This window comes from Phoxinus phoxinus, assembly GCF_949152265.1.
Source record: "Phoxinus phoxinus genome assembly, chromosome: 3".
Classification (NCBI taxonomy): domain Eukaryota; kingdom Metazoa; phylum Chordata; class Actinopteri; order Cypriniformes; family Leuciscidae; genus Phoxinus; species Phoxinus phoxinus.
In genome coordinates, this window is record NC_136878.1 from 2,336,986 (window position 1) to 2,364,485 (window position 27,500).

Genomic DNA, 27,500 nt, shown 5'->3' on the forward strand with positions numbered 1-27,500 from the left:
TTATTACAGAGCCCTAAAGGGACGTGGTGAAGAAAATAAAATATGAGATGGGAGGAATAAATATTTTGCTTTTGCATTCTCTCGCAAATGTTTTGTGTTCCCCCGAGAAACTGTGCGTTCACACACCAGTTTCTCAGGGGAATGCAAAAGCATTGACTCATTATTTTTCCTCCCATCTCATATTTATTTTTATTTTCACATGATGGTGGAAAAAAATATGAGATGGAAGGGAAAAATAATAAGGCAATGCGACTTATTATTTTTTCCCTTCCATTTCATATTTTTTCATATTTATAATAATTGTTTTTTAATTATTATCATTATTAGATCCATCTACAGAACATTTCTGCCTCATCTTAGAAACCTACACTGCAAAAATGCTTTTCTTACTCAGTATGTCTGCCTTGTTTCCAGTCCAAATATCTAAAAATGCTTAAATCAAGAGTTATTTACTAAAGTAGTAAAATGCCATTAGATATTATGTCTTGTTTTCTGGGGAAATAAATCAAAATGAAGCGAGTTTTTGCTTAAAAAAAAAGCTAAATTATCTGCTAATGGGGTCAGAAAAAATAATGTTAATTCAAACAGAAACAAGATTATTTTTCTGACCCCATTAGCAGATAATTTAGCTTTTTTTTTAAGCAAAAACTCGCTTCATTTTGATTTATTTCCCCAGAAAACAAGACATAATATCCAATGGTATTTTACTACTTTAGTAAATAACTCTTGATTTAAGCATTTTTAGATATTTGGACTGGAAACAAGACAGAAATACTGAGTAAGAAAAGCATTTTTTGCAGTGTAATGTTGATATTTAACCCTTCTGTTGTGTCATAGTACTCTAATTGACACACACACACACACACACACACACTTTTGCAGAAGCAGGATGTTGACTTGTACGACTGCGATGAAGAAGCTGATCATTACAGCTTTAGATAAGATCACTTTTACTAGTGAAATGCTAATTCACACACACATTACGAAGGATAATGAGGATAAACTTTATAATGAAGAATAGAGATTATAAAAAGTCAATGTGGTCTGATCTTGCCAGACACACTCATTACCACACTGCATTGTCACCTTTATTGTGTTTCTGAGAAATAATCGTGTTTTAGAAATGCTTGGTAGGGTGAATAAACAGGAAAATGTTATTGCGCAGAGGTTTTGCTCTTTCACGGCTCAACTTTGTCTCAGATGTTCCTTTAAATTCTCTTATTTATTAAAAAAAAAAATGATTTAAGTGTTGATATGCATAGTGGAGTTATAAATGAGAGACTCTTCTCTACACGAGTCAAATGGATCATGGAGTTTTTTCACAGGAGAAACATCCGAGCAACAAGAACGAGTCTCATTACTGCATTTTAGACCAACACGACCTTTGACCTTTCCCTCCTGCATGCACAGGGTCAGGCTGCTTCCTCACGGGGATGAAGAGCATGTGGGAAACGCTGCGTACATCGACGGCTATGAGGAACACTACGAGTGGGACGGAGAATATTATGAGCAGAATTCAGCTGTCTACGATGACTCCAGGTAACACGAGAGAATCACACACACACACATTGGTCCCTAATCTAAAGTGTGACCCACAGTTAAACTAGTAATCTTAATGTGATGCATATTTCTCAGTCATGCATAAAAAAAATTGTCAGTCTTTGCACAAAAAAAAGTGTATAAACTATTTGCATCTACTTGATTTTATTTAAGTAAACGGCCATATGGATGGAAATTTAATATGTAATTCATTAACATTCATAACAACGACCTTACTAACTATTAATAAGCGGTAATTAGGAGTTTATTGAGGCAAAAGTCGTAGTTATTAGTGAGAATTGGACCCTAATCTAAAGTGTGAACAAAAATATGAATAGAAATGTCCATAATTTTCCTCAATAAATACATATGCGCTATGAAGCAAAATAACTAGATTGCAGATAGATTAGATATACCTGCTTTCCAGAGAGAAGTAACAACGTAACAGAATGACTTATATTAAGAGTAATGTAACATTAATAACATTACCCAGCGCTGCATTTCCTTTTCTTGTCTTCCACACAAGATCCAAAAGGAAATCCAGCAGTTCACCTTCCCCTCGGCCGAAGAAGAGGAAGAAGAAGAAGGCAAGAAGACACAGTCGGTCAGTTTGCTTTCTGACCTCATAATGTATCATGTTGTACAATATACAGTCAATATACAGCACGTGTGTCTGGAGCCGCACGGGTATATCTGTGGCAATAGCAACTATACATTGTATGGGTCAAAATTATCCATTTTTCTTTTATGCCAAAAATCATGAGGATATTAAGATCATGTTCCATGAAGATATTTAGTAAATGTCCTGCCGTAAATATATAAAACATGTATTTTTGTGAGTGAATGCAGCACAATCGTGAACATAAATGCACAACTTTAAAGGAGATTTTCTCAATGTTTACATTTTTTTGCTCCTCAGATTCCAGATTTTCAATAGTTGTGTCTCGACCAAATATTGTCCTATCCTAACAAACCACACATCAATGGAAAGCTTATTATTAAGCTTATTTTGATGTATAAACCTCAATTTCATAAAATTGACCCATGTGACTGGTTTTGTGGTCCAGGGTCACATGTGTAACGGAGTGATTTGAACAAACCTCTAACTCTAAGCAATAGAACTAGTAATGCTTGACGCACTGTATCAGGAAACAATAAAACGCAAGAGTAAAAAAGGCCAAGAAGAACATTTAAATGTAATAATATTTTGTTTATGAAAAAATGGAAGAATATGATGGAGTGATATTTCATCCGCTGTTGTCTTTGTGTGACTCACAGAGCTGACAGCCCTTCTCCCACCCGCAGAGACAAGAGGAAGAAGAGCGGAAAGAAACACAAAAAAGACAGGTGTGTGTGTGTGTGTGTGTGTGTGTGTGTGTGTGTGTGTGTGTGTGTGTGTGTGTGTGTGTGTGTGTGTGCTCACTGCTCAGTTAACACTGGTTATTGGCTTTAGGGAATGTTATGCAGAGGTTATGCATTGACGTCACTGTGTTGCCGGGCTGAGTGACTGGATTTAATAGTGGAAACTGAGAAAACACGAGTAAAACAAACAGTTATCAGTTTAAACTAAAGGTTGGACTGCATATAGTGTTCTTTAAAACTTACCAAAGATCCAGTGATCACGGATATTGATATGCAGCAAGAATCATGTTTTCTGACATGTGTGACCCTGGACTGGAGGGTATATCTGTGGCAATAGCAACTATACACTGTACGGGTCAAAATGATCCATTTTTCTTTTATGCCAAAAATCATGAGGATATTAAGATCATGTTCCATGAAGATATTTAGTAAATGTCCTACCGTAAATATATAAAACATGTATTTTTGTGAGTGAATGCAGCACAATCGTGAACATAAATGCACAACTTTAAAGCAGATTTTCTCAATGTTTACATTTTTTTGCTCCTCAGATTCCAGATTTTCAATAGTTGTGTCTCGACCAAATATTGTCCTATCCTAACAAAGCACACATCAATGGAAATATTATTTATTCAGCTTTCAGATGATGTATACATCTCAATTTCAACAAAATGACCCATGTGACTGGTTTTGTGGACCAGGGTCACATTTATATGAGCCTGATTTCAACACCGGGGAAATACATAAAGCAAATTTGTCTGTGAGCGCTTTATATAAATATAATATTGGTCTAAATCCGGGTGATCACTTATATCAATGTCATATATATATATATAGATATCTATATATCATCATATCGTCCAGCCCTAAAACTTGTGTAGTTTTTTTGTCAGTAAATAAAACAATAAAACATCCAATTATGCAGAATATACAATGGTGAATATTTAATTGATGAGTTGTCAATTCAATATTTAACAATACAATATATAGGGTATGATTTTACCCCATAATTCAGCATATTGACTCACAATAATAACTGTGAATCCACCGTTCGCTGCCAGGATCCAGTTGTTTCTCTGTTCTGTAGCTTTCAGCAGTCTGGACAAATTACCTCAGATTTCTTGTCAAATCTATTTGTACAGTCAATCTCAATGCTTTATATGTGTGTTTTTCACGGCATTCACACTGAAAACCAAAACAAATACCAACATAACCTACTACTGTACATCAGCCAAAGCATCAGCTAATGTACCCCACAATGCAATGCACTACATTTGAACTTCCATTTCTAATGACAGGAATAAACCAACCATGATATTAACCACTATGTTATTTATCTGTTGCCAAATAACAGTTTACACAAAGTTGGAAAATAACATTTGTATTTCAAACTAATTTAAATATGCAACATATGTACACATTGTTTTCCTTTTTTTATTATATATATATATATATATTTTGGCCATTTTACAGTATATACTGTGCACTTCAGATTTGAAACACAGTCTCAGATTTGATTGTTAATTTTTGACAGAGAAAATGTCTCTTTGAAGAGTAACTTGGGCAGATTTAAACTGTTCTTGTTAATATTTTATTATCAGCATTTTGACCAGAAACATCAAGGAGTCGGGCAACTAAACTCAAGCTCCAGAAATACACAAAGCATGTTCTACACAAATACCTTTCCGCATTCATACAATAATCATGATATTGTTATGTCAGGAATATCTACCGAATTTTGTGCCTTTGCAGCCTTAAAATGTCCTAATTATTAATAGATGGACGTCTCAGCATTTTAGATGCTCGTCTGTCTTTTTATTATTACACACACATTTGTATTTATCTCACGTTACCCTGACAGCTTTATAACAGCTTTACCTCTTCTGCGCTCTTCCCATGTCAAAAGAGCACGACAGGACTGACGGATGCGTATATAATAGTGTACACACTTCGGAAACATGGTGGATTCCTGAGTGAGATGACCTAGCACTGACAACCACTCGAAACATTTTAACAACTGCATAGCAACACCCTGGTAACCACCCACAACACCCTAATAACCATCTAGAACACCCTGGTAACCACCTAGCAACGCACTGACAACCACTCAGAACATTTTAGCAACTGCATAGCAACACCTTGGCAACCACCAACAACATCCTAGTAGCCATCTAGAACAACCTAGCAATGCACTGACAACCAGTCAAAATATTTCAACAAATGCTTAACAACACCCTGGCAACCACCTACAACACCCTAGTATCCATCTAGAATACCATAGCAATGACCTAGCACTGACAGCCACTCTAAACATTTAAGCAACTGCATAGCAACACCCTGGCAACCACCTACAACACCCTAGAAACCATCTAAAACAACCTAGCAACCCATTAGCAATGCACTGACTACCAGTCAAAAATATTTTAACAAATGCATAACAACACCCTTGCAACCACCCACAACACCCTAGTAATCATCTAGAACCCCCTAGCAACCAACTAGCAATGCCCTGGCAACCACTCAGAACTGTTTAGCAACTTAAAATGTCCTAATTATTAATAGATAGACGTCTCAGCATTTTAGATGCTCGTATTTCTGTCTGTCTTTCTATTATTACACACACATTGTATTTATCTCACGTTACCCTGACAGCTTTATAACAACTTTACCTCTTCTGCGCTTTTCCCATGTCAAAGGAGCACGACAGGACTGACGGATGCGTATATAATAGTGTACACACTTCGGAAACATGGTGGATTCCTGTGTTAGATGTCTTATCAAAGCTGCTCAATACTGTCAGACTGTGTGTGTGTGTGTGTGTGTGTGTGTGTGTGTGTGTGTGTGTGTGTGTGTGTGTGTGTGTGAGGGCAAAAGTGTGAAGGAGAGTCAGAAACTGAGCGTAGAAAGAAAATCAGGTATTTCTCCGGTTTATATGTTGTGTTAAATCCATAGACTGGGTTAAATCACACAAACGAACCCCACATCTTGCAACCAAGGCTATTAATGCAGATGCACTTCAACTGTTGTCCAACATACAGTGACCTCAAAAATATTTTAATAACACACTTTTGACTGTCACCGTGCCGCTAGCGGGACGCCTACGTTTACTTCACTATATTACAATTAAATCCTAATCTAATCATGACAAACTTTGTATCGTTGGAAAGGTCTAAGACTCCTAAAAAGATATATTAGCACTGTTTTTTGTTACAAATTATGTAGGAACTGTAATAGATGAATTTATGACAAGAGTGCACCTCAAAAAATCGACATCATAACAGGAGTTCTGACCTTTGTCACAAAAAGTCGACGCACACACTTTTAATACTAATTGAAACTTTGGTTTTCATGCTAAAAGTTCATAATAAAACATATAATCTAGTATGTGTCAATAAAAATATATAAAATAATATTATCCTCTAAAAAGTATATGTATATTATCCTCTAAAATATAATATTATCTTTTTTTATCGACTTTTTTTATTACATCACATATTTTAGTAGTTATCATAAATTAGGTATCATTTGATAGCGTTGTGTTGAAACGTTACGTTTCCATAGAAACGGTACTCTAAATTATTTTATCTAGCTCCTCCCCTTTTGAGCATCATCATGTTTCATAATTTATGATCAAAACCTATTCTAATCTTGACAAAACACATATTGTCAGAAAGGTCTGAGTCTCAAGGTTTCATATTTTGTGACAGAAGTGATATTTGGACAGACATTTATTAATTTGTTAAGGCAGAATGCATACAATTAAATTCAATGGAAAGTATGTCACCCGGTGGCTATTTTTGGTATTACGCCTAAACAAAATCTCATGGGAACTTCAATTTTTGTGATGTCAACTTCAAATTTGGAACACAACTTGGTTAGATATATGGCTTTGATTTTATAGTAAAAAAGAAAAATATTAAGTACAGTACATTTTAATGTCTAACAATCTAACATCTACTCCTCTGTCTCAGGTCCACATCTGGCTCGAGGAGGAAGAGGAGACACAGGTAAACACTGAGCTAATATGAGATATGCTTTAGAATAGATATTATTATGATTTGGGAACTGTTCTGGGCTCATATTAGTCGTCTAGAGCCGACATCCGCTTTAAAGTCTGTTTGAAAAGCCGTCTATTGCCAGACTAGTAAACAGTTAATTTCTTATATATATGTGAGCCTGGACCACAAACCCAGTCACATGGGTCAATTTTTTTAAATTCAGATGTATACATCACATGAAAGCTGAATAAATAATCTCTCCATTCATGTGTGGTTTGTTAGGATAGGACAATATTTGGTCGAGACACAACTATTGAATCTGAGGGAGCAAAAAAAATGTAAACTGCATTCACTCACAAAAATACATGTTTTATATATTTACGGTAGGACATTTACTAAATATCTTCATGGAACATGATCTTAACTTAATATCCTGATGATTTTTGGCATAAAAGAAAAATCAATAATTTTGATCATACAATGTATAGTTGGATATTGCCACAGATATACCCGTGCGGCTCCAGACTGGTTCTGTGATCCAGGGTCATATATGTGCTGTTCGATGAATCGATGATTCAATAAACTGGCCTTGAAAACACTCATTCAATAATAGTCTCTTTGAGCGGTTGTAATAGCAGAAAAGTAATAAGTATTGATAATTTCACAGACATAACTCAGAAAACAAGGCAGAATATTCAGATTTGCTCATGGACGCCTAGTTTACTCGTTTATAAAATTCTAGGTATATTTAAATATTCAGTGCCACTAACCTGCTAAACATTATCACATCCAATGATTATTTCTGTCAAGAGCTCATAGATGCAGCTGGTACCTTGTAATCACAACTTAAGTGTGTTTTGCATCAAACTATAGATATAAATCCTTCGATTACACTTGAATTGAAGACTTTTATGCTCCAGCTCCACTCTTGTTTACAGTTCTTGCTTGTTTTCTCCTTGCAGATCTGGCAGCCCCAAAAGCAAACACAAAGACAAGAGCAAACAGAAGAAGAGGTGAGTGATGTTTACTTTTCTAAAAAGATCAAATGTTTAGTATTACGAGGCCTGAATCTGACCATGAAAATCCACTGCGTTGATTACAGAGTTTCATTTGTTTAATTATATTATGTTTTTAAGCAATCAGAGTTGTAATTTTTGACTTGGGATTGTAAACTCTAGAATACCTTAGACATTAGCTGGCACTGACAACCACTCAAAACATTTTAGCAACTGCATAGCAACACCCTGGCAACCACCTACAACACCCTAGAAACCATCTAAAACAACCTAGTAACCACTTAGCAAAACACTGAGAACCATTCGAAACATTTTAGCAACTGCATAGCAACAACCTGGCAACCATCCACAACACCCTAGTAGCCATCTAAAATACCTTAGCAACTACCTAGCACTGACAACCATTCGAAACATTTTAGCAACTGCATAGCAACACCCTGGTAACCAACCACAACACCCTGGTAACCATCTAAAACAGCCTAGCAACCACCTAGCAATGCACTGACAACCACTCAGAACATTTTAGCAGCTCCATAGCAACACCCTGGCAACCATCCACAACACCCTAGTAGCCATCTAGAACTCCCAAGCAACCACCTAGCAATGCACTGACAACCAGTCAAAATATTTCAACAAATGCATAACAACACCCTGGCAACCACCCACAACACCCTAGTATCCATCTAGAATACCATAGCAACGACCTAGCACTGAAAACCACTCTAAACATTTAAGCAACTGCATAGTAACACCCTGGCAACCACCTACAACACCCTAGTAATCATCTAGAACACCCTAGCAACCAACTAGCAATGCCCTGGCAACCACTCAGAACTGTTTAGCATCTGCATAAAAACGGCCTGGCAACCTCTTACAACACCCTAGTAACCATATAGAATATCCTAGCAACCAACTAGCAATGCCCTTACAACCAGTCTAAACATTTTAGCAACTGCATAGCAACACCCCGAAAAGCACCCTCAACACCCAACACACACAACATAGGCCATATGCATGGATTGTTTATGAAGGATTTGCTGCGAGAGTGACTGAAGCGCTGTGGCTGGAGTGTGTGAGTGTGTGTGTGTGACCTCTGTGTGTTTGTGTGTTTCCCGCAGGTGTTCAGGCGAATCCCCCAGCAGGAGTTCTCAGCACAGAGGCAGTTGCTGTAGTTCCCGCAGTGGATCCGTCTCCTCCACCGCCAGCCTCTCCAGATCGCCCAGCAGGTGCCCTCTTATCTCCATTTCACAGGCCCTCGCACTAACACTTACCAGGGTGGACACAGTTTCTGCCAAAACACCATAGATACTACAATACGACTGTGGTAATGTGGCATTAGTCACCACTTTCATCACAGAAAGGGGAGTCAAAATGACAGAGAAGCTTCTTACACTGTTGGAAGCAAGGCTTGACATTGACATTTTTGCTAACCAGCAACTCTGGCTAGTGGTTACCAGCCTCTCAGCATTTTCACTGGCCAATGTTTGACATCAATACCACTGGGAAAAACTGCCATAGACATTTTTAATATCATCCCATAATTAGGCATTAGGCTGCTGTCACTTTAAGACCTGACGCACTGATCCAATATACAGTTACACATGCATTTTATTTCTCAACTGTTTACTTTCACTTATAACATAACTGACTGTGTTTACATGAACACTCGCCATACTTATACAATACATACTTGGGTGTGAGGGAATGAGTAAAATTCCCACGGCGAAATTCAGCGAGTGAGTGGAGGCGGGTTCGCTGTCGGAGGGAGAGAGAGAGAGAAAGAGAAAGAGAGAGAGTAGTTGGTATCTTTTCTGTGGAAAATGAGTTTTGGAAGCATTTTAGGGGCTGTTTACACCTGGGCACTTCATGCGTGTTCTGTGATTGGATAGCTATCCGATCGTGAAAAGTGACCAGGTGTAAACGCCCTCCGAAACGCATTCGACACGGATGTGAGTGCGATCGCTCAAACCACTTCAGGAGGAGGTCTGGGCTGCGTTCCAGGCAAAACTGGACAAGTGTAAACGCATCTGGTTGTTGAAACCACATATGTAAATTTTACTCCTCCCAAAAACGCTAAAAAATAAACGTGTGAGAGCGTGTTATAAGCTATATGTCATGTTATAGTCAGATATGACGACGCTAGTGCATCACCGCAGATCAGCATCTATTCATCAAGCCAACGTGCAAACTATCGCAAATCAAAGTGTAAGTAAGTCGCGGACGCTTAACACACAATCATCTTCATTAAAAGTAAAGAAACTAAATGATCGTACCAGAGCTGTTGCTGCTCTCTCTTACTGCGGTCTTTGATTTTGAAATTTTAGCTGATGATCAATAAAATGCAGCTCATAACTGTTGCTTTCGGTGAAAAAACATAAATTTAACATAGTAAATCTGCATCCTACAGTAACTCAAGATAATACTACTGTCAACTCACTGTCAAATATGCATTTCAAGACAAAACATGTAATATTAATATTGCAGCCTGCACTGCAAACTGTGCTGAAGATGCGTGCCATCAAAGTCAGACAACACAAACCCGTCTCAAGACTCGAAACAATATCCTCCATTAGCACATGCAGAAACTAAGAAATTCATTTTCCATATTTTAGGAAAATATTAGGAAATATATTAGGACAAATGTTTGAATGTTCTAACTCAGATTTGTGAATGTTCAGCTGTTTGGCAAGTGTTTGTTCTGACAATAAAGAGTTTAAAACCACAATTAACGCTCTGGTTTCTACAACTTTCACTTAGGAGCAAAAATCTGCCTTTAAACTTGAAAGAAATAAAGATTTGACATTTATCGTGATAATTATCAATATCGACTGATATAAAACAATTACCGTGATAATTTTGATCATTTTTATAAACAGCCCCTTAATGTCATGTTATAGCCAGATATAGAGCTGGTAAGTCCCGCCCCCTCCGTAAAACCCCGCTGGACCTCAAAGTTAAAAAACCGTCAATGCAAGTGAATGGGAGAAAATAATTCTTTTCTGGTCCCTTTTGAATTGTGCCATGAATGTGAACATATGTTGTCTGTGAATTTTTTATATAATCTTTCATGTTACAAGTTTGACAGTATATGGTATGATTCGTCGGCTAGCAGTTGTGGAAAAGACATGACGAGAAAGACTACATGTCGCCTATGTGACGTCACCCCATAAAGTTGACTTACCCGTGGTTTTCGCCAACCTCAACGATTTTGTCCTCTCCCTGAAAGAAGGCGGTGAAGTGCACCAAAGACACAGCCATGTCTAGCGGGATCCGTGAGCTAGAGCCGTGAGCTAGTGGTGTTGACGTTTCAAGCGCGTCGAAAGCAGCGAAGAGTTGTAGTCCACAAAGTGCTCTCACACAAAGTCTACCCGTATCAAACTTCTACCCGCTAAATTGTAGCATTTTTCACACGAAAGATCATATAAAAAATTCACAGTCAACATATGTTCAAATTCATGGCACAATTCAAACGGGACCAGAAAATAATTATTTTTTCCCATTCACTTGCACTGACGCTTTTTCACCTTTGAGGTCCAGCGGGGTTAGCGGAGGGGGCGGGACTTACCAGCTCTATAGCCAACGCGCAAAAACTATCGCAAATCAAAGTGAAAGTAAGTCGCGGACGCTTAACACACAATCATCTTCATTAAAAGTAAAGAAATGAAATGATCTTACGAGAGCTGTTGCCGCTCTCTCTTACTGCGGTCTTTGATTTCTAAATTTTAGCTGATGATCAATGAAATGCAGCTCATATCTGTTGCTTTCGGTGACGTGCACTCCATTAAATCTGCATATAGCGAGATCGGATTTATATCCGTTTTGCAAAAACACATTTATGTGACCAGGTGTAAATGAAATCGTTTTGATAAATCAGATATCTATCCGATCTGAGAAAACACATGAAGTGGCCAGGTGTAAACAGCCCCTTGGATATTTCAGAATCGATATGTATCGAAAAATCAATATTTTTGCCAACACTACATTGCACATAGTTTGATATTTCAGATGCCTTTTTAAAAGACTACATGACTATGACTATGACTGTGCTCTCAAAATCAACCCGTCTTCAATCTGACCTCTCAGATCAAATGCAAAGTGCAAGAACGACAGACACAAACCGGAGGGAAGTCACTCGGCCCACACCCCCCCGCCGTCCCCCAGCGCTGACCAGCCAATCACGTGGCAGAACGGGAACCACAGCGTCCGTGTCCGCAACGGCAAAGATTCTGGAGCCAATCACACGGAGGCGAATAAAGGGAACGATGTATGTAGTCTCCTCTACTTTACCTCCATCTGTTTCCGGCCGTTTAGACAAATAACCCCACACACACACACACACACACACACACACCTGTGTGAGCTGACTCTATATACCTCTTTTCCCTCTTTGGCTCCATTTTGTGAGTTTTTCTGTTCTCAAGCCATATTTGTGTTCGTTGGGAAGGGTTTTTGTTTTGTCGAGGCAGATCCATCATGCTTTATTTCACATATGAGCCATGTTGACTTTTTCAGTTCTAGAAAGAGAATGAATGGAAATGTTGAGGGTCGACAGGATCTTTTTATACTGTATATATATATATATATATATATATATATATATATATATATATATATATACACCGTATTTTCCGGACTATAAGTCGCTCCGGAGTATAAGTCGCATCAGTCAAAAAATGCGTCATGAAGAGGAAAAAAACATATATAAGTCGCACTGGACTATAAGTCGCATTTATTTAGAAATTTATTTCACAAAATCCAAGACCAAGAACAGACATTTAATCTGGAAAGGCAAGTTATTCAACTAACGTTACCCAACAGCACACAGAACAACAGGCTGAATAGTGTCCGGTGTGTTAACGTAACACATTAACAGTTATTTAGCTGCACAATAGCATAAAGAACATATACCTGAGGCTGAATAGGCTAAACTAACATTAGCCAGCGAGTCCAACAAGTTACCGGTCGGTCAGCAAGTTCACCAAGCTCCCGATCTCCTCAACACTGAATACATTGAGTTCTTCCTCGGTGTCGCTTCTGAACAACTCCGCTAACTAGAGCGCCCTCTTGCGGCTGTAGACGGTAATGTTTTCTCTTGGTTCATCTCAGTCAGTATGAATTCATTTTGATATATAAGTCGCACCTGACTATAAGTCGCAGGACCGGCCAAACTATGAAAAAACAATAAGTGCGATTTATAGTCCGGAAAATACGGTACATCGTAAACTAAACAATGTGCAACGTATGTGTTTTCATGGACGCACCGGCTCCATCCGCCGCCGAAGACACAGATCAACAGTTGTGGGATCTTTCGACTGTTGATTCTAACTCGATGGCTGGGGTTGGATAACGTCCCATGAAAAAGACATGTTGATGCCTCGATCAGATTAAATATAGATATTTTGGTGACACTTTACATTAAGGTTTCATTTGTCAACATTAGGGGCTTTCACACTTGAGGAATCTTTTCCTGGTTCCTATAACTAATGCCAGAAGTATCCACTAAATGTGACCCTGGACCACAAAACCAGTCACATGGGTAATTTTTTTAAAATTGAGATGTATATCATCTGAAAGCTGAACAAATAAGCTTCCCATTGATGTCCTAGGATAGGACAATATTTTGTCGGAATATTGAAAATCTGGAATCTGAGGGAGCAAAAAAATCTAAACATTGAGAAAATCTCCTTTAAAGTTGTGCATTTATGTTCACGATTGCTGCATTCACTCACAAAAATATTATTTTTATATATTTACAGTAGGAAATTTACTAAATATCTTCATAGAACATGATCTTAATATCCTAATGATTTTTGTCATAAAAGTCGATAATTTTGACCCATACAATGTATAGTTGGCTATTGCCACAGATATACCCGTGCGGCTCCAGACTGGGTTTGTGATTTCAGTGTGTGAACAATCATGAACAAACAATAAATATAACATCAACAAAGATTAATAAATCATTTAAAACATACATTTTTGAGTTTATGTTAACTAATGCATCACATTCGACCTTATTGTAAAGTGTTACCGATATTTTTAATATTGCTAGATCTGAGCTCCAGCAATAAAACACACGTTTGTTTGTAGGCTTTTCTTATCTTGTATTAATTATTGTATCCCACAAAATTTCACAGACACCGAGAGGAGAATTCACTAAGATAGCGTCTTATATATAGTAATCGCACCAGATTAATGGCATCTGTGCTGAAAGAATGAGTTTAAATATGCATGACGTCATTTATATGTATTCATACAGTCCCACAATATCAAATATGGCCACAAGACCTCATGTATGTAGCTTGACCTGCGTGTGGAGAGACTTAGCAGTGGGGAACTGTACAGGTATCTGGTCACACTGATCTGGGACAGTTTGCATGCAGTCTTTCAGAAGTTATCATGCTCTCTTTCTCTTTTATTTGCTCAATTCATCCCTCTGTTTTGTTGATTTCTTGTCCTCTGTGAATTCACATGATCTCTTCCCACGAATAAATGCCCAAACTTTTCTGTCTTGTTTGTGTAAAAAGCACTCATATGATTTGGAACTGGATCGAGTAGATTAAATGGGTATGTCTTTTCTTGTCAATACAGTTGAAACTCTCATTTTCTGCTCAGTTTTACCGTAGCCACCCTTAACCAGATGTGTATCAGGTGTTCAGAGAGCCGATGACCCTGCTATAAGATTACTGATCATGTTCTGTAATGTAAGGTGAAGAATTATCAATCAAGAGCCGATGGTTTTCATTGGCCAATCCCTCAGACGCTTTTAGCCAATCAGCTGTCATTCCTGGTTCTGCTGAGAGGATGAATGAGTCTGAATGGTACAATCACAGATAAGAAATCTGTGGATGCTGCATTTGGCTGATCCGGATCCGTCATCGGCACCACCGTCTCGGAGAGGTCAATAGATCGAAGCGTTATAGCCAATATTTCTGTTATTTATTACAGTTATTATTTTCAATAAGTTTATAGAGTGTGTCGCTGCATGGTATGTTTTGTTATCATATTAGTCATTTACAATAATGAAAATTACAACACAACAACCATTTTTCAATAAATAAAAGACTGATATCATTTGATAAATGAACAGATATATTTCTGGATATACAGTAATATTGTTTTGTATGGCTAGATAACAAATCTACTGGATATTATATTCAAAAATATAAAATGTCTGTTAATATTAATAGTCAAATGTATTTTTGAGCATAATTAGAAAAACCACAATGTTGCAATAAAATGTAAATTATTTTATTACAAATTACATTTTTTTTTTTTTTTTTTTTTGTGCAATTTACTTGATACCACAACTTTTCTACAATAAATACTTGTATTGTTGTTGGGTAAATTAACAATTATATTATGTTTTTATATGCAATGTAATGTTTTTGTATGGCTACATTTATTTTATACCCAAAAACATAATATGTCTGTTCATTTACCCGGCAATATCAGCTTTTATTTATTGTACAAATGTTGTTTTATGTGTAATATCCAAACATTTTATTTATTTATGGCCTTACAGCTTTAATTAGAAGCAGTCAGATCTCTATTGTGATGACAACTATACCATATATACAAGTGTTTTACCAATACTGTTTAATTTTTATCTGCAATGTGCAGATTTGTATGATATTTTTTAGATAACAAATCTACTGGATATTATATTCAAAAATATAATATGTCTGTTAATATTAACAGTAAAATGTATTTTTGAGCATAATTAGAAAAACTACAATGTTCCAATAAAATTGTAATTATTTTAGTTTACAAATGATTTTTTTTTTTTACAACTTATCTACAATAAATACTATTAAAAAACCTGACGTCGTTGGGTAAATTAACAATTATATTATGTTTTTATATCTAATGTAATGTTTTTTGAATGGCTACATTTATTTTATACCCAAAAACATAATATGTCTGTTCATTTACCCGGCAATATCAGTTTTTATTTATTGTACAAATGTTGTTTTATGTGTAATATCCACAAATATATAATATATTTGTACATTTTATTTATTTATGGCCTTACAGCTTTAATTAGAAGCAGTCAGAGCTCTATTATGATGACAACTATATATACAAGTGTTTTACCAATACTGTTTAATGTGCAGATTTGTATGATATTTTTTTGTGAAAATAAAATGTGCAGAATCCACCTGCTGATTCATATGAAAGACTTTAGATGTAGAAAGATAGTGCACTAATATATATTACTTTTAAATGGGAGAAAGAGCAACGAGTACACTCTAAAAAATGATGTGTTGGATTTACTTAAAATATATATGCACCATTTTTGCAGCATACTTTTTAAGTAATCCCAACTTGAACAATTTTACTAAAAATTAACAAGAAAACCTGTGTTTTATGTACTTAAATTTTTAAGTAAAGAATATTACGTAAACTCAAAATTTTAAGTACATATAACACAGGTTTTCTTGTTAATTTTAAGTAAAATTGTTCAAGTTGGGATTACTTAAAAAGTATGCTGCAAAAATGGTGCATATATATTTTAAGTAAATCCAACACATTGCAGGCCATGTGAGATCTATATAAATCTTAGTTGTGTTAACTTAACATGTAAGCTCATATATAAATAAAATAAGACAATTAAATGAGTTGAACCAACTTAACCTTTTTAACTTAAGATCTTGAGCTATTGGTCTATTTACTGCACAGCTTCAATAATCTTAAATAAAATAAACATGCAAAACACACAAAATAAAGCATTTCACTTTATTTTTTTGCAACAAACTGCAAAGCATGAAACCACACTTTAAATTTACAACAAAAGTATTGTCTTAGAGAGTATTGTCTTACAATCATTTTAATACATATTTTTTTCTCTCTCTCTTTTTTCAATTCTATCTTTACAAAAGCTTTAAAAAACTTAAACAAAAAAGTTTCACTCTTTGCAACAATACTTTAAATTCTCAACATTCACTTTTGTATTGTACAACAAACAACCTAAAAAATGATGCATAATCCTTCAGAAATAATTATAGTATTATAATGTTTTGAAGCTCAAGAGACCTTTTTTATTATCATCAATGTTGAAAAAATGTTTCAATTTTTTTTCAAGGTTGATGAATGGAGAGTTCAAAATAACAGCATTTATCTAAAATAGTATAGAAAATAATGTTGAAAAACCATGCCACTTTTGATCAATTTAATGCATAGAAGTATTGATTTATTTTTTAAGACCCTAAACCTTTAAATAATTGCATCTTAAAATATATTCAAATAGAAAACAATTGTTTTCAAAAAATCATAATATTAGTTTTTTGCTGTATAATTGGATCAAATAAATGGTGGGCAGAAGGGACTCCTCTTGAAAATATTAAATCTTACTAATTTGTACAAATAAGTCAATTATCATATAAATATAAACATTTGTATATTTTATATTTAATTTAAAATTATATATATATATATATATATATATATATATATATATATATATATAGCCTATATATATATATATAGGCTATATATATATATATTCACAAGTTAATCAATGAAGTCTTTTGTCCCGGGGTTTTGAACGAATCTGAAAACAGTCACTATACTGGAATAGCTAAACAGAGTAACTTATTTGATCTACAATCTTTATTTGATGATAAACTTTTGTTTAAATGGTTTACATGGATCATTTCGAAGGTTTAATAGTAAAGAGTCGTTGCTGTCATGCATGTTAATATCGCGTTTGAATTAAGATTCGCCATTATTTAATGATTGTGCACACATGGAGCTGTAACCAATTTAATATTTGTATAACTTACCCAAAAAGTAACCCGCGCCCAAGCAAGGCCTGGCCGCTCCCCTTTTCCCGCGATATAGAGATTATGAAATAAATATATTTATCCGAAAAATCAACAGGCAAGATCGTTACTCAAGTGCTCGTTAGGCCTGTACGAATTTCTCCGTGGGGGAAAGAATGTTCGAATTGTCCATTAATGCACAGCCATACGTGCCAGGCATTGCATTGTCATATATTTCGAAATATAACAATGACTAAGTTATTAAAACACTTGACCATGCGTTCGATGGAAGCACACTAACTTTAATATTTCGAACACAGGTTATAGAATATTAATTCGCGCGCGCGCCACCTCTTTTAATATTTAGCAAAGTAGTAGGCAAACGTTTTCCTATGTAGGCTATTCGTAAATAACACGTTTCAAAATGTTAAAGCAAAGTTCAGATTAAAAGTTAATTTCTGGACGAAAAATGCAAATTAGGCTGTTAAAAAAGTGAAGCACTTACCTCTTTTCAGCGTGTTCCTCACGTTGAGTTTGACTATTTTTAACCTACACATTAAACAAGTGTTTATTAACATTTTAAAAAATCTAATATTTTACATATAGGGCAAGTTTAAAGAAAGCTTACCTTTCGCTTATAGCCTACCGTCTTCACACAACAAAATGGCTACGACAAATGTCTGGTTCTGAATTTTTGGCTGGAAAGGCATCATGGGAAATTTGCATATCACGTGGCTCATAAAGTTATTTAAAATGTTATGTTAGATTTACTTAATTTTGATGCAATTTTTATAGTAGTTGACATTACTTATGTTTTTTTCATTTTATTTTTGCATACATTTAAGTTCACTTGGTAACTTATATTTTTGTGTTACACATACTATATATGGTAAGTAGAGGTTGAACAGTTATGAATACTATTTTTTTTGCGTTTAATCTAACTACTTAAATAAGTAATGGTTGTTCAGCCAACGAATCGTTTTTTAGAGTGTAATATGTTGGAATAAGTCCCGCCTTCTAAATAAAAGAGCCAATCGCTGATTGGTAAAGTCTAAGTTAAAGTCATAGTAACGTCATGTTATCAATTTTTTTTTTGGAGATTAGCAAATATATCCTCCGATTGAACAGACTTGCCTTAAAAGCAACTTTGTTCACATTGACCTTTCCAAAATGGTGTATTCGTGCTGATGTGTTATGAAAATTAGCCCAGATGCTAATCTGATTATACTATGTAACTCTGCAACATTTCCTCAGATTTCCCTAAACACCCCAACCAGTGTGCAGATCGCAGCATCTAGTTATGCATTCACATCTGTGGTCAAACATCGCTACAGATTCACGAATTCTCTCTCTTGGCTGTCAAATCTTTCGACCGACAAGAGCCGGTTCCGTGCCATTGGTGATTTACGACGGTTTTCATTGACATGGTTTCTATTGCTCACTTGTAATCTGTATATTATTTCAGTAGCACTTGATATACATATATATATATTGCATATTGTATAGTTTGTTTCCTTCCTGTCAATATTTGAGTGGTGTAATGTTTGTCTAGATGTTTGACAGGGACAAACGGACGCTCAGTAAACATTAGCCAACTAAATAGGCCCGATAAAAAAGTCATTTAGTAAAGTTGTTACACTAAAAGGGACCCAAGCCATTTGGATTACTCACGATTCTCTGAACCCAATGTGGCATCTTTGCTCCCTTTGCTGAAAGACTCTTGACGATTGCTGAGAGCAAATATACGAACAAGCACTAAATTCTCATTGTGCATGCAGAGCAACACGAATACGGCTTTCTGAACGTGACTGGGGTCCCTTTGAGATGTTAGTCCTCCATCTTAGAAGAAACCACTCCACCAACACCCCTCTCCCTCCACCCGTTCATCTGTGCTGTCCGTTGTCCCGACATGCTTTCTCTCTCCCCATCAAACCACATTCCACATGCATGGCCATCAATATTTACGTTCCTCCTAGCAAACTCGATTTGTTGAGATCTTGTCATACGATGTGCACATGTGTCCGAGCGAAAAAGACAGACTGCTTTCCGAGTTTGTTTTGGTTTCGGGGTTTTTGTCTCAAAACGTTTTTTTTTTTTTTTTTTTTTTTTTTGTATGTCCACTTTTGTTTGCCTTGGTTTTTTATTTTTGTTTGTTGGAATTGTCTCCTTAGTCTGTGGATCAATTATCTTAGCCTGGATACTAAAAGAATTCATTGTCTTTTTCCCATTTCGCTGCGGAGAATTTTCCTTTCTCCTTTTTGTTTTTCCTTTTTCTTCCTTTGTTTTGTTGATATTGCATACGTGTCTCTGATTGAAGGAAGGTAGGTAACGCTCTGCCTACGCACGTGGAGAATGTGACAAGCACCCTAGCTTGACATCCGTGTCTCTCTCTCTCTTTTTCTCTTTGTTTATCTGAGGAAAACCAAAGGTTGGCGGGTTGATTTTCATTGTTTTTCTTTTAGAACTGTTTGCTCTTCTTTCTTTCTCTATTTCGCCCTTTCTTTCAATCTGATATCTACCTTTGCTTTCATGCTTCAGTCTTCAGTACACTGTCCTCCCCACAGGTCCATCTCTTGTCTGCGTTTTGTTTATTATTATTATTATTATTATTAATATTTTTCGGTAGAATGCATTTCCTGTCTGTGTCGCATTCCTTTTGTCTTTGGTGAAATGGTACGTGTCATATGATTTGGTCACTTTCCCTCCTTTTATTTAATTTAATTATTTATTTATTTTAATTTTTTTGACACATAAGGGCTGCTTCTGAAATATTTGAGGTTTATTGTTTTCATCCGATATATATATATGGTACATATAGTTTTTTTTTGTTAAGTTCTGATGCTAATAATCTTCATTATAACGTGTTTTAATCTACAGCATTGTGGTTAAAGAAACAGAATAGCTTTGCTCATAAATAATATTTCATAAGCCCTATTTCAGTCTTAGGGATGTTTTGAAGGCTATTTCAAGACCCCATGAAATCCAAATCAAAGTTGTGTAGCGTTCAGCTAACATGTGTGGCTTTAAGTTCATCCGAATGCTTGTGTGCTACTAGTAATTGACTTGTTTTGTCCAAATAAATGCTCTCTAGAATGAGTATGTTCCTCTCCGTAAATTAAAAATACCCTACAGATACAACTAGCAAACACAAATCATGATTAGCCTGTCTTTAATTGCACTAGCACTCTGTCTTTCACACACAGACAAACTGGAAGTAGCTGGAATTTTAAAAGCAATTAAGTTGTCAATGTTGTTTTGCTAACTTAAAACTAACGGAGTGTCGACTTGTTTGCAGAAGCTATTTACACTAACTCCGCCCACTGACGTCTGGTTAGCCCACTGACGTCTGGTTAGCCCACTGACGTCTGGTTAGCCTACTGACATCTGGTTAGCCCACTGACATCTGGTTAGCCCACTGACGTCTGGTTAGCCCACTGACGTCTGGTTAGCCCACTGACGTCTGGTTAGCCCACTGACGTCTGGTTAGCCCACTGACGTCTGGTTAGCCCACTGACGTCTGGTTAGCCCACTGACATCTGGTTAGCCCACTGACGTCTGGTTAGCCCACTGACGTCTGGTTAGCCCACTGACGTCTGGTTAGCCCACTGACGTCTGGTTAGCCCACTGACGTCTGGTTAGGCCAGACACAATTACGGAAGATGCTAGTTTATCAACAGTAGACGCGTGTCAGAAAGTTTTGAGAGTTCGAATCCGCTTTGCCGAACACACTCTACTCCCTTTCCCATCACATCTCAGATCTGAACCGTATTTATATATGCTATTTTCACTCGGTGTAAATTTAATCGTTTCGAGTGTAATCGAGTGTAAATATGAGAAAGAAATTATGCGTTTTTCACTTAGTGACGAAACATGTCCAGAACACATAATACCCCAAAATATTTTAAATATATATATTTAAAATTAAATTGTACAATAGTAAATATTAATAATCATGTATGCATGTTATAGAATACCTTTCAAATTAAATAATATATGGTTCTTGATTTTTATTTTTATTTTTTGCATCAAAGTAAAGGAAAGTTTTGGGTGCTGAAAATGTGTTATGAAAATTATTGCCCAAAAATAGGCTTCATCATCTTTATGCAAAATGCAATTTCTTAAATCCTTCCTTTGATTTTGGGATCCATTATGAGACAAACATGTCCTTGATAAGTTTTTGCTGTTTAACCCTTAAATGCATGAATGTTTCACCAATCATTATTACATATATGGGTCTTAAGTGACCCGTATCCATGGATGAATCTCTAACTACCACGATTGTATAAAACTCTCCTGATATTTTAATAACAACTATAAAATAATAAAATATGCATATTTTGATAACTTTTGGGACTTGGAAAGGTTGAATTTGAGCTGATGCTTTTTACCATAATTTCCCAGTACATTCAGCATCTGGCTCATATTCGCCATCTCAACCATCAAAACTATTGTCTTCAAAATCTTCTCCAGATCCACCGACACTAATTATTGATTCGTACAGAACTTGCGCTGCAGTAAATCGCCAAGCCATTTCAAGTCTTTCTAATGATACTAGTGTGATCTTTAGTTTTATGCCTGCTGTAATTATGAGTAAAACATCACATTATCCTTGTGTACCAGACATCGCCACCTTGAGGATTAAAGGTAAATTGCACTCATCAGAGATTCAAATAAATCTTTCATTCCCGGGTCGCTAGTGACCCTATAACAGAATACAGACATCTTTTTTTTTTTTCTTGTTATATTGTTTAGAAGGAATAAATTGAGGAATACTAATAAGTTTGATGTCTAACTTTAAAAACGAATGAGTAGTGAATGACGTCCCGGGTCGATAAAGACCCGAGGTATAGGGTTTAATAAGAGATAAATAAGAAACACAAGGCAACATTATAGGTAATCAGAAATAACCGCTCATTGAGACATTTCATGGGGTCTTTAATCTAACTTGATGTATAACCCGTAATGCACATTCAATTAAAGGTTTTTGTGTGTTTTTACTGAGAAACTGGTGAAGCGAGAGAATGCGTTTGTTAAAATCGCACCGATAACACAGATGCACTCAAACTGTCCCAGCCCACACACTGTGAAATCCGTTTAAATCTGATTTATTTTGTGTGTGTGTGTGTGTGTGTTTTTTTCCGTTTTTTTTCTCTCTCTCTTTGGTTTGATTTTCATGCATTGTTTCATACTCACTATCCAGGGAAGGGTGTTGTGTCTTTTTCTCTTGCATTTTGTGAATCTAATGATGCACTTATGTTGCCCCACTTTTCCCTTCTCTTCATACCTTACCTACTAAAGGAGGGAATACCACTTTATTGGTAAGTGGATGTTAACCAAAAGGGAGTTGAAAAACAGAATAACCATTTAAAAAGCTATTAAAACAGGAAATGGGTCGCTGTTCACATCTCAGCAATTGTCTGCAGGACAAAACAAATCCACAAGCAAGTTCTATTGAGTAGAAGACCAAATGTTTTCTAATTCGATTGAATCTATTCTTGTGAATCTTTATTTCGTTCCTTCCATTTCTGTGATGTTCCGTCAAGTTGTCTATTTTAATTTTCTAGTTTTATTTTTCACCTTTTTGTTTGTAGCTCTTTCTGAAAAATTGAAAAAGTCCTCTTTCTCTTTCTCTACTGTATATATTCCAGTCTCTCTCTGAACTTATTTTCTTTCACAGTTACGCATATATATATATATATATTTTCCCTCTTTCCCCTCTTTTGTTTCGATTTTCTTTTTTCGGGACTATTCTTTTCAAATCATTATGGTTTTGCATGCCGAGTATTGCATGCGCTGCACAATAGAGGACTGTCTATAAGCCAGAGAACAATCCTAGCACTTTCTTCTAGATATTTTTTTGGCAAGTACACGATAACGCTCTTTCACCCAGGAGGAAAAAGAGTCTAATTTCACTGTTCTCTTTCTGTTTTTGTTTTTTTCACATTTATTTCTTTTCCCCTTTGGTTTGTTGGTTATACTTCATCTACAGAAGCTCGGCTCTCTGGCTCCGTCTCCTTCGAGCGCTTCTCCTCATCTGAGAGGTGTTAAGCATCACTCCGGCGTTCCCAAGAGTCCCGGAGGATCCGCGTTCCCGACGGGAGAGGACGACGGGCCGGTCTCAGAGTCGTCCGGGAGACGCGGCGGGAGACCGAGGGTTCGAGAGAAGACGTCTCGCTCGCCCGCGCACAGCAGCGACTCCCAGCGGGACACACACGCTAAAAACAAGAGCCAGAAGAAGTAAGAACAGGGACAATCCTGAACATATGTCTTAAATCTTAAATTATATTTTATACAAATCAATTATATTGTTACAGGTCAAAAGTTTGAATGTATTTAAAAGAAGTCTCTTATGCTCACCTAGTCTGATCAAGAATACAGTTGTGTAATACAGGTGAAAAATTAGAATATGGTGCAAAAGTTCATTTATTTCAGTAATTCAACTTAAAAGGTGAAACTAATATATTATATAGACTCATTACATGAAAAGTGAGATATTTCAAGCCTTTATTTGTTATAATTTTGATGATTTTGAAGGGGAACGGGAGAGCTTCACTCCGACGAGGCGAGTGAAGATTATCTATACTACGGAGAGTATAGAGGTTCGCTGTTTGTTTAAAACAGCAAAAGTGAAACGTGCTCTGTGGGGGCCCAGTGGGGCAATACTGGTGTGGTACACCACCCCAGCAGAGGACGTCCCTGGATTGTAGGTCCAGTGGCACCGCAAACCTGCTCAATCACTTCCATCTCAGACACGGTTTTAATTATTCTTATTTCCTTTGATTATTTTAATTTCTTCTATGTAAAGCACTTTGAATTACCACTGCTTAGCTTTGCATTTACTGAATGAGCACTGTGCCACTGTTCGTCCGACTGTTTGCACCGTATTTTATTTTCTAAACTGTTTTAATTATTCTTATTTCTTTTATTATCTATGTAATTATTTTTATTTTTATTTCTTCTATGTAAAGCACTTTGAATTACCACTGTGTATGAAATGTGCTATATAAATAAACTTGCCTTGCCTTGCCTTGCCTTGATTAATCAATCAATCAATCAAAACCCCAAATTCAAAATTTGAATATTGTGAAAAGGTTTTCATAATACGTACCAGGCTAGGGTCGGCTTACTGTACATTGAAATGCGCAGACATGTTTCTACGGTGGCCCTAAACGGACAAATGCGTTTCGTCACGGGCAAATGTGATGTTGTATGTTGTTCTTCGTTCAAAGAAGCAAACTAAAATCAGCGAATAAAACACTGACACAATCATGAACAAGTAACAATAATATTCGCAATAACATCGTTTTACTGAACAATTAAGTAAATATACTTTCTTAATTTATCTTTGTAAAGAAACCTCATTGTTTAACTGGCTACTCTCTGCTGTCTCAGATGATGACATCACTTCCTGTCGGCCACCGTAACTTCTGTTGGGTGCAGTTCACATCCTCACCACTAGATGCTGCTAAAACTTACACAGTGCACCTTTAAGTTTTGGAGAAAAGTCTATAGTAGAAACCAAGGATATCAAACACCATTTCTCCAGTCTACTCCTGTTTTCTCCCACAGAACGAAAGGATCTCATTCGTCTAAGCGGCACCATCGCGGACGCGCTCAAAACCGGCACCGGAGTTCCTCTGTGTCACCGGGCCGGCACAAACACACGTCCAAGAAGAAGAAGAGCAAGAGTCACGGGACGGGCCGGCAGAGGAGCAGCTCCTGGAGCAGCGAGAGGTCTTCATCTCGAGATCACTCCAGAGAGTGTGTATCCAGCAAGAACAAATCCCCACACGCACGCCAGAACAACTCCAGGTACACACAGACACGGATGCATAGAGGAAACCCATTCATATTCATGAGATAAGTGCAACATTTAGTTTGTGCAAAAGACCTGTGAACCTCAAGGAACAAAAAATCCGGGGTAACACTTTATTTTACAGTGTCGTTGTTACACATGTTACATGTAATTAATGTAGTAATAACTATAAATTATGCATAATTTCATGCAAATAACTCTAAACCAAACTTACCGTGTTTTCCGGACTAAAAGTATCTCCGGAGTATAAGTCGCATTAGTCAAAAAATGCATCATGAAGAGGAAAAAAACATATATAAGTCGCACTGCACTATAAGTCGCATTTATTTAGAAATTTATTTTAAATTTAAGACCAAGAACAGATATTTTATCTGGAAAGGCAAGTTATTCAGCAACACAACAGCACACAGAACAACAGGCTGAATAGGTGTCATCTCAGTCAGTATGAATTCATTTTGATATATAAGTCGCACCTGACTATAAGTCGCAGGACCGGCCAAACTATGAAAAAAAGTGTGATTTATAGTCCGGAAAATACGGTAATCCTAATCCAAACCCAAATGTTACGAAGCATAGGAGTCATTCAGATCCAAGTGCGGCTTGTCTTCATTAAACAGAGTAGTCACCAGGCAAGGGTCATACACCAGCAAACACAGCAGAGAAGATTGGTCAAAATCGTGGTCAATAAACAGGCAGGAGATCAGGGCAGGCAGCAAACAGACAGGACACAGGAACCAGCAGAAGATCAGGAACAGACGAGGTCTCAACAGGCAGGTAAACACATGGAGAAACGCTTGGAAATGTTCGCAGCAGCAAAACAAGACTTGTGGTGCGTTCAAGTCCTCCTGGGAAGTTCGTACGCATGATGTGGGAAGTCGTGTTTACGATGGCCGGTGCGTTCAAGTCACTTTCGTCGGAGTAAAGCCCCGTTCACACCGCCAGTGAGTTTGCCGCTGTATGTCGCTAGTCTCTGTACTGTGAAGTCGCTTGTGGGCGTTGGTAGTGCTGTCGCTCTAATGTTATTGGTTGACTGGACGCCTGGCCATATCTATACTAAATACCATCACAACTGATACAACTATATCATTTTAATTTGACTAGAAATGATAGGCTCAAAAGAAACAGTATGCTGTTGGGAGAGTGTTTTTATATTGCCACAGCAGTGTTCAGTGGATTAAATCATTTACTAGATTAACGATCGATCAAGCAACAAATTAAACTCACTCATACGGTCATAAATTACTAAAACAGCATTCGTATTTGACAAATAATAAATTTTCTTGTCTCTAATAGTCAACACAATGCAGGGGAAACTGTAAAGTGAACTGCAGAAGTGCTAAACATGTATCATAAAACGTACAACACTCAAACTATAAATGCATGAATTAAACTCACTGAGACTGTCGACAGTTTCTTTTCCATGCATCATTTTATTATATCCACGAATGTGGTTACAGTCAAATCATATAAAACAGTGAAATCGCCCTCGAGCTCTTCTGCACTCCAGACGGTGACGTAACGTGAGCTCCACTGAAAGTCTTCTTTCCTGTTGGTTGTCGCTCGCGAAAATCGCTTCTCATTTGCATAAAGTTTACATTTCTGAACTTTTGTCGCTTGTCTCCTGTCGCTTGACACGCCCACATTCTGTCGCCAACGGTCACTGTCGCTCGTGTCGCCGGAAGTCGCCGCGCTCCATTGAAATGAATGGGATCGTGACGCTTTGTCGCTGCGTGTCGCTGGCGGTGTGAACTGGGGCTTAAGATGGCGGAGTACTTTCTCTTAATTAATTACACAAAATACAGTAAGGTTCTTAAACTCTAGTTCTAGAAAATGAAGAACAAAGATTTGCATAAGGTGTGCTTCGGGTTTTTATGTTTTTAGTAGGGCTGTCAAAAGATTAATCGTGATTAATCACATCCAAAATAAAAGTTTGTGTTTACATAATATATGTGTGTGTGTACTGTGTAGAATTATTATGTATAAATACACACACATTCATGTATAT

The 27,500-nt window shown here is 36.7% G+C and overlaps 1 protein-coding gene across 1 annotated transcript in view; it reads left to right on the forward strand.

Moving 5' to 3' along the window:
• Positions 1-27,500, forward strand: part of srrm3 (serine/arginine repetitive matrix 3) — a 100,594-nt gene that overhangs the window by 62,210 nt on the left and 10,884 nt on the right. The window contains exons 4-12 of the mRNA XM_079607194.1: positions 1,411-1,539; positions 2,066-2,143; positions 2,818-2,886; positions 6,873-6,908; positions 7,862-7,912; positions 9,034-9,141; positions 11,999-12,179; positions 23,669-23,916; positions 25,249-25,491. Coding sequence (XP_079463320.1) covers positions 1,411-1,539; positions 2,066-2,143; positions 2,818-2,886; positions 6,873-6,908; positions 7,862-7,912; positions 9,034-9,141; positions 11,999-12,179; positions 23,669-23,916; positions 25,249-25,491 — 1,143 coding nt within the window. The remainder of the gene's footprint in view (positions 1-1,410; positions 1,540-2,065; positions 2,144-2,817; positions 2,887-6,872; positions 6,909-7,861; positions 7,913-9,033; positions 9,142-11,998; positions 12,180-23,668; positions 23,917-25,248; positions 25,492-27,500) is intronic.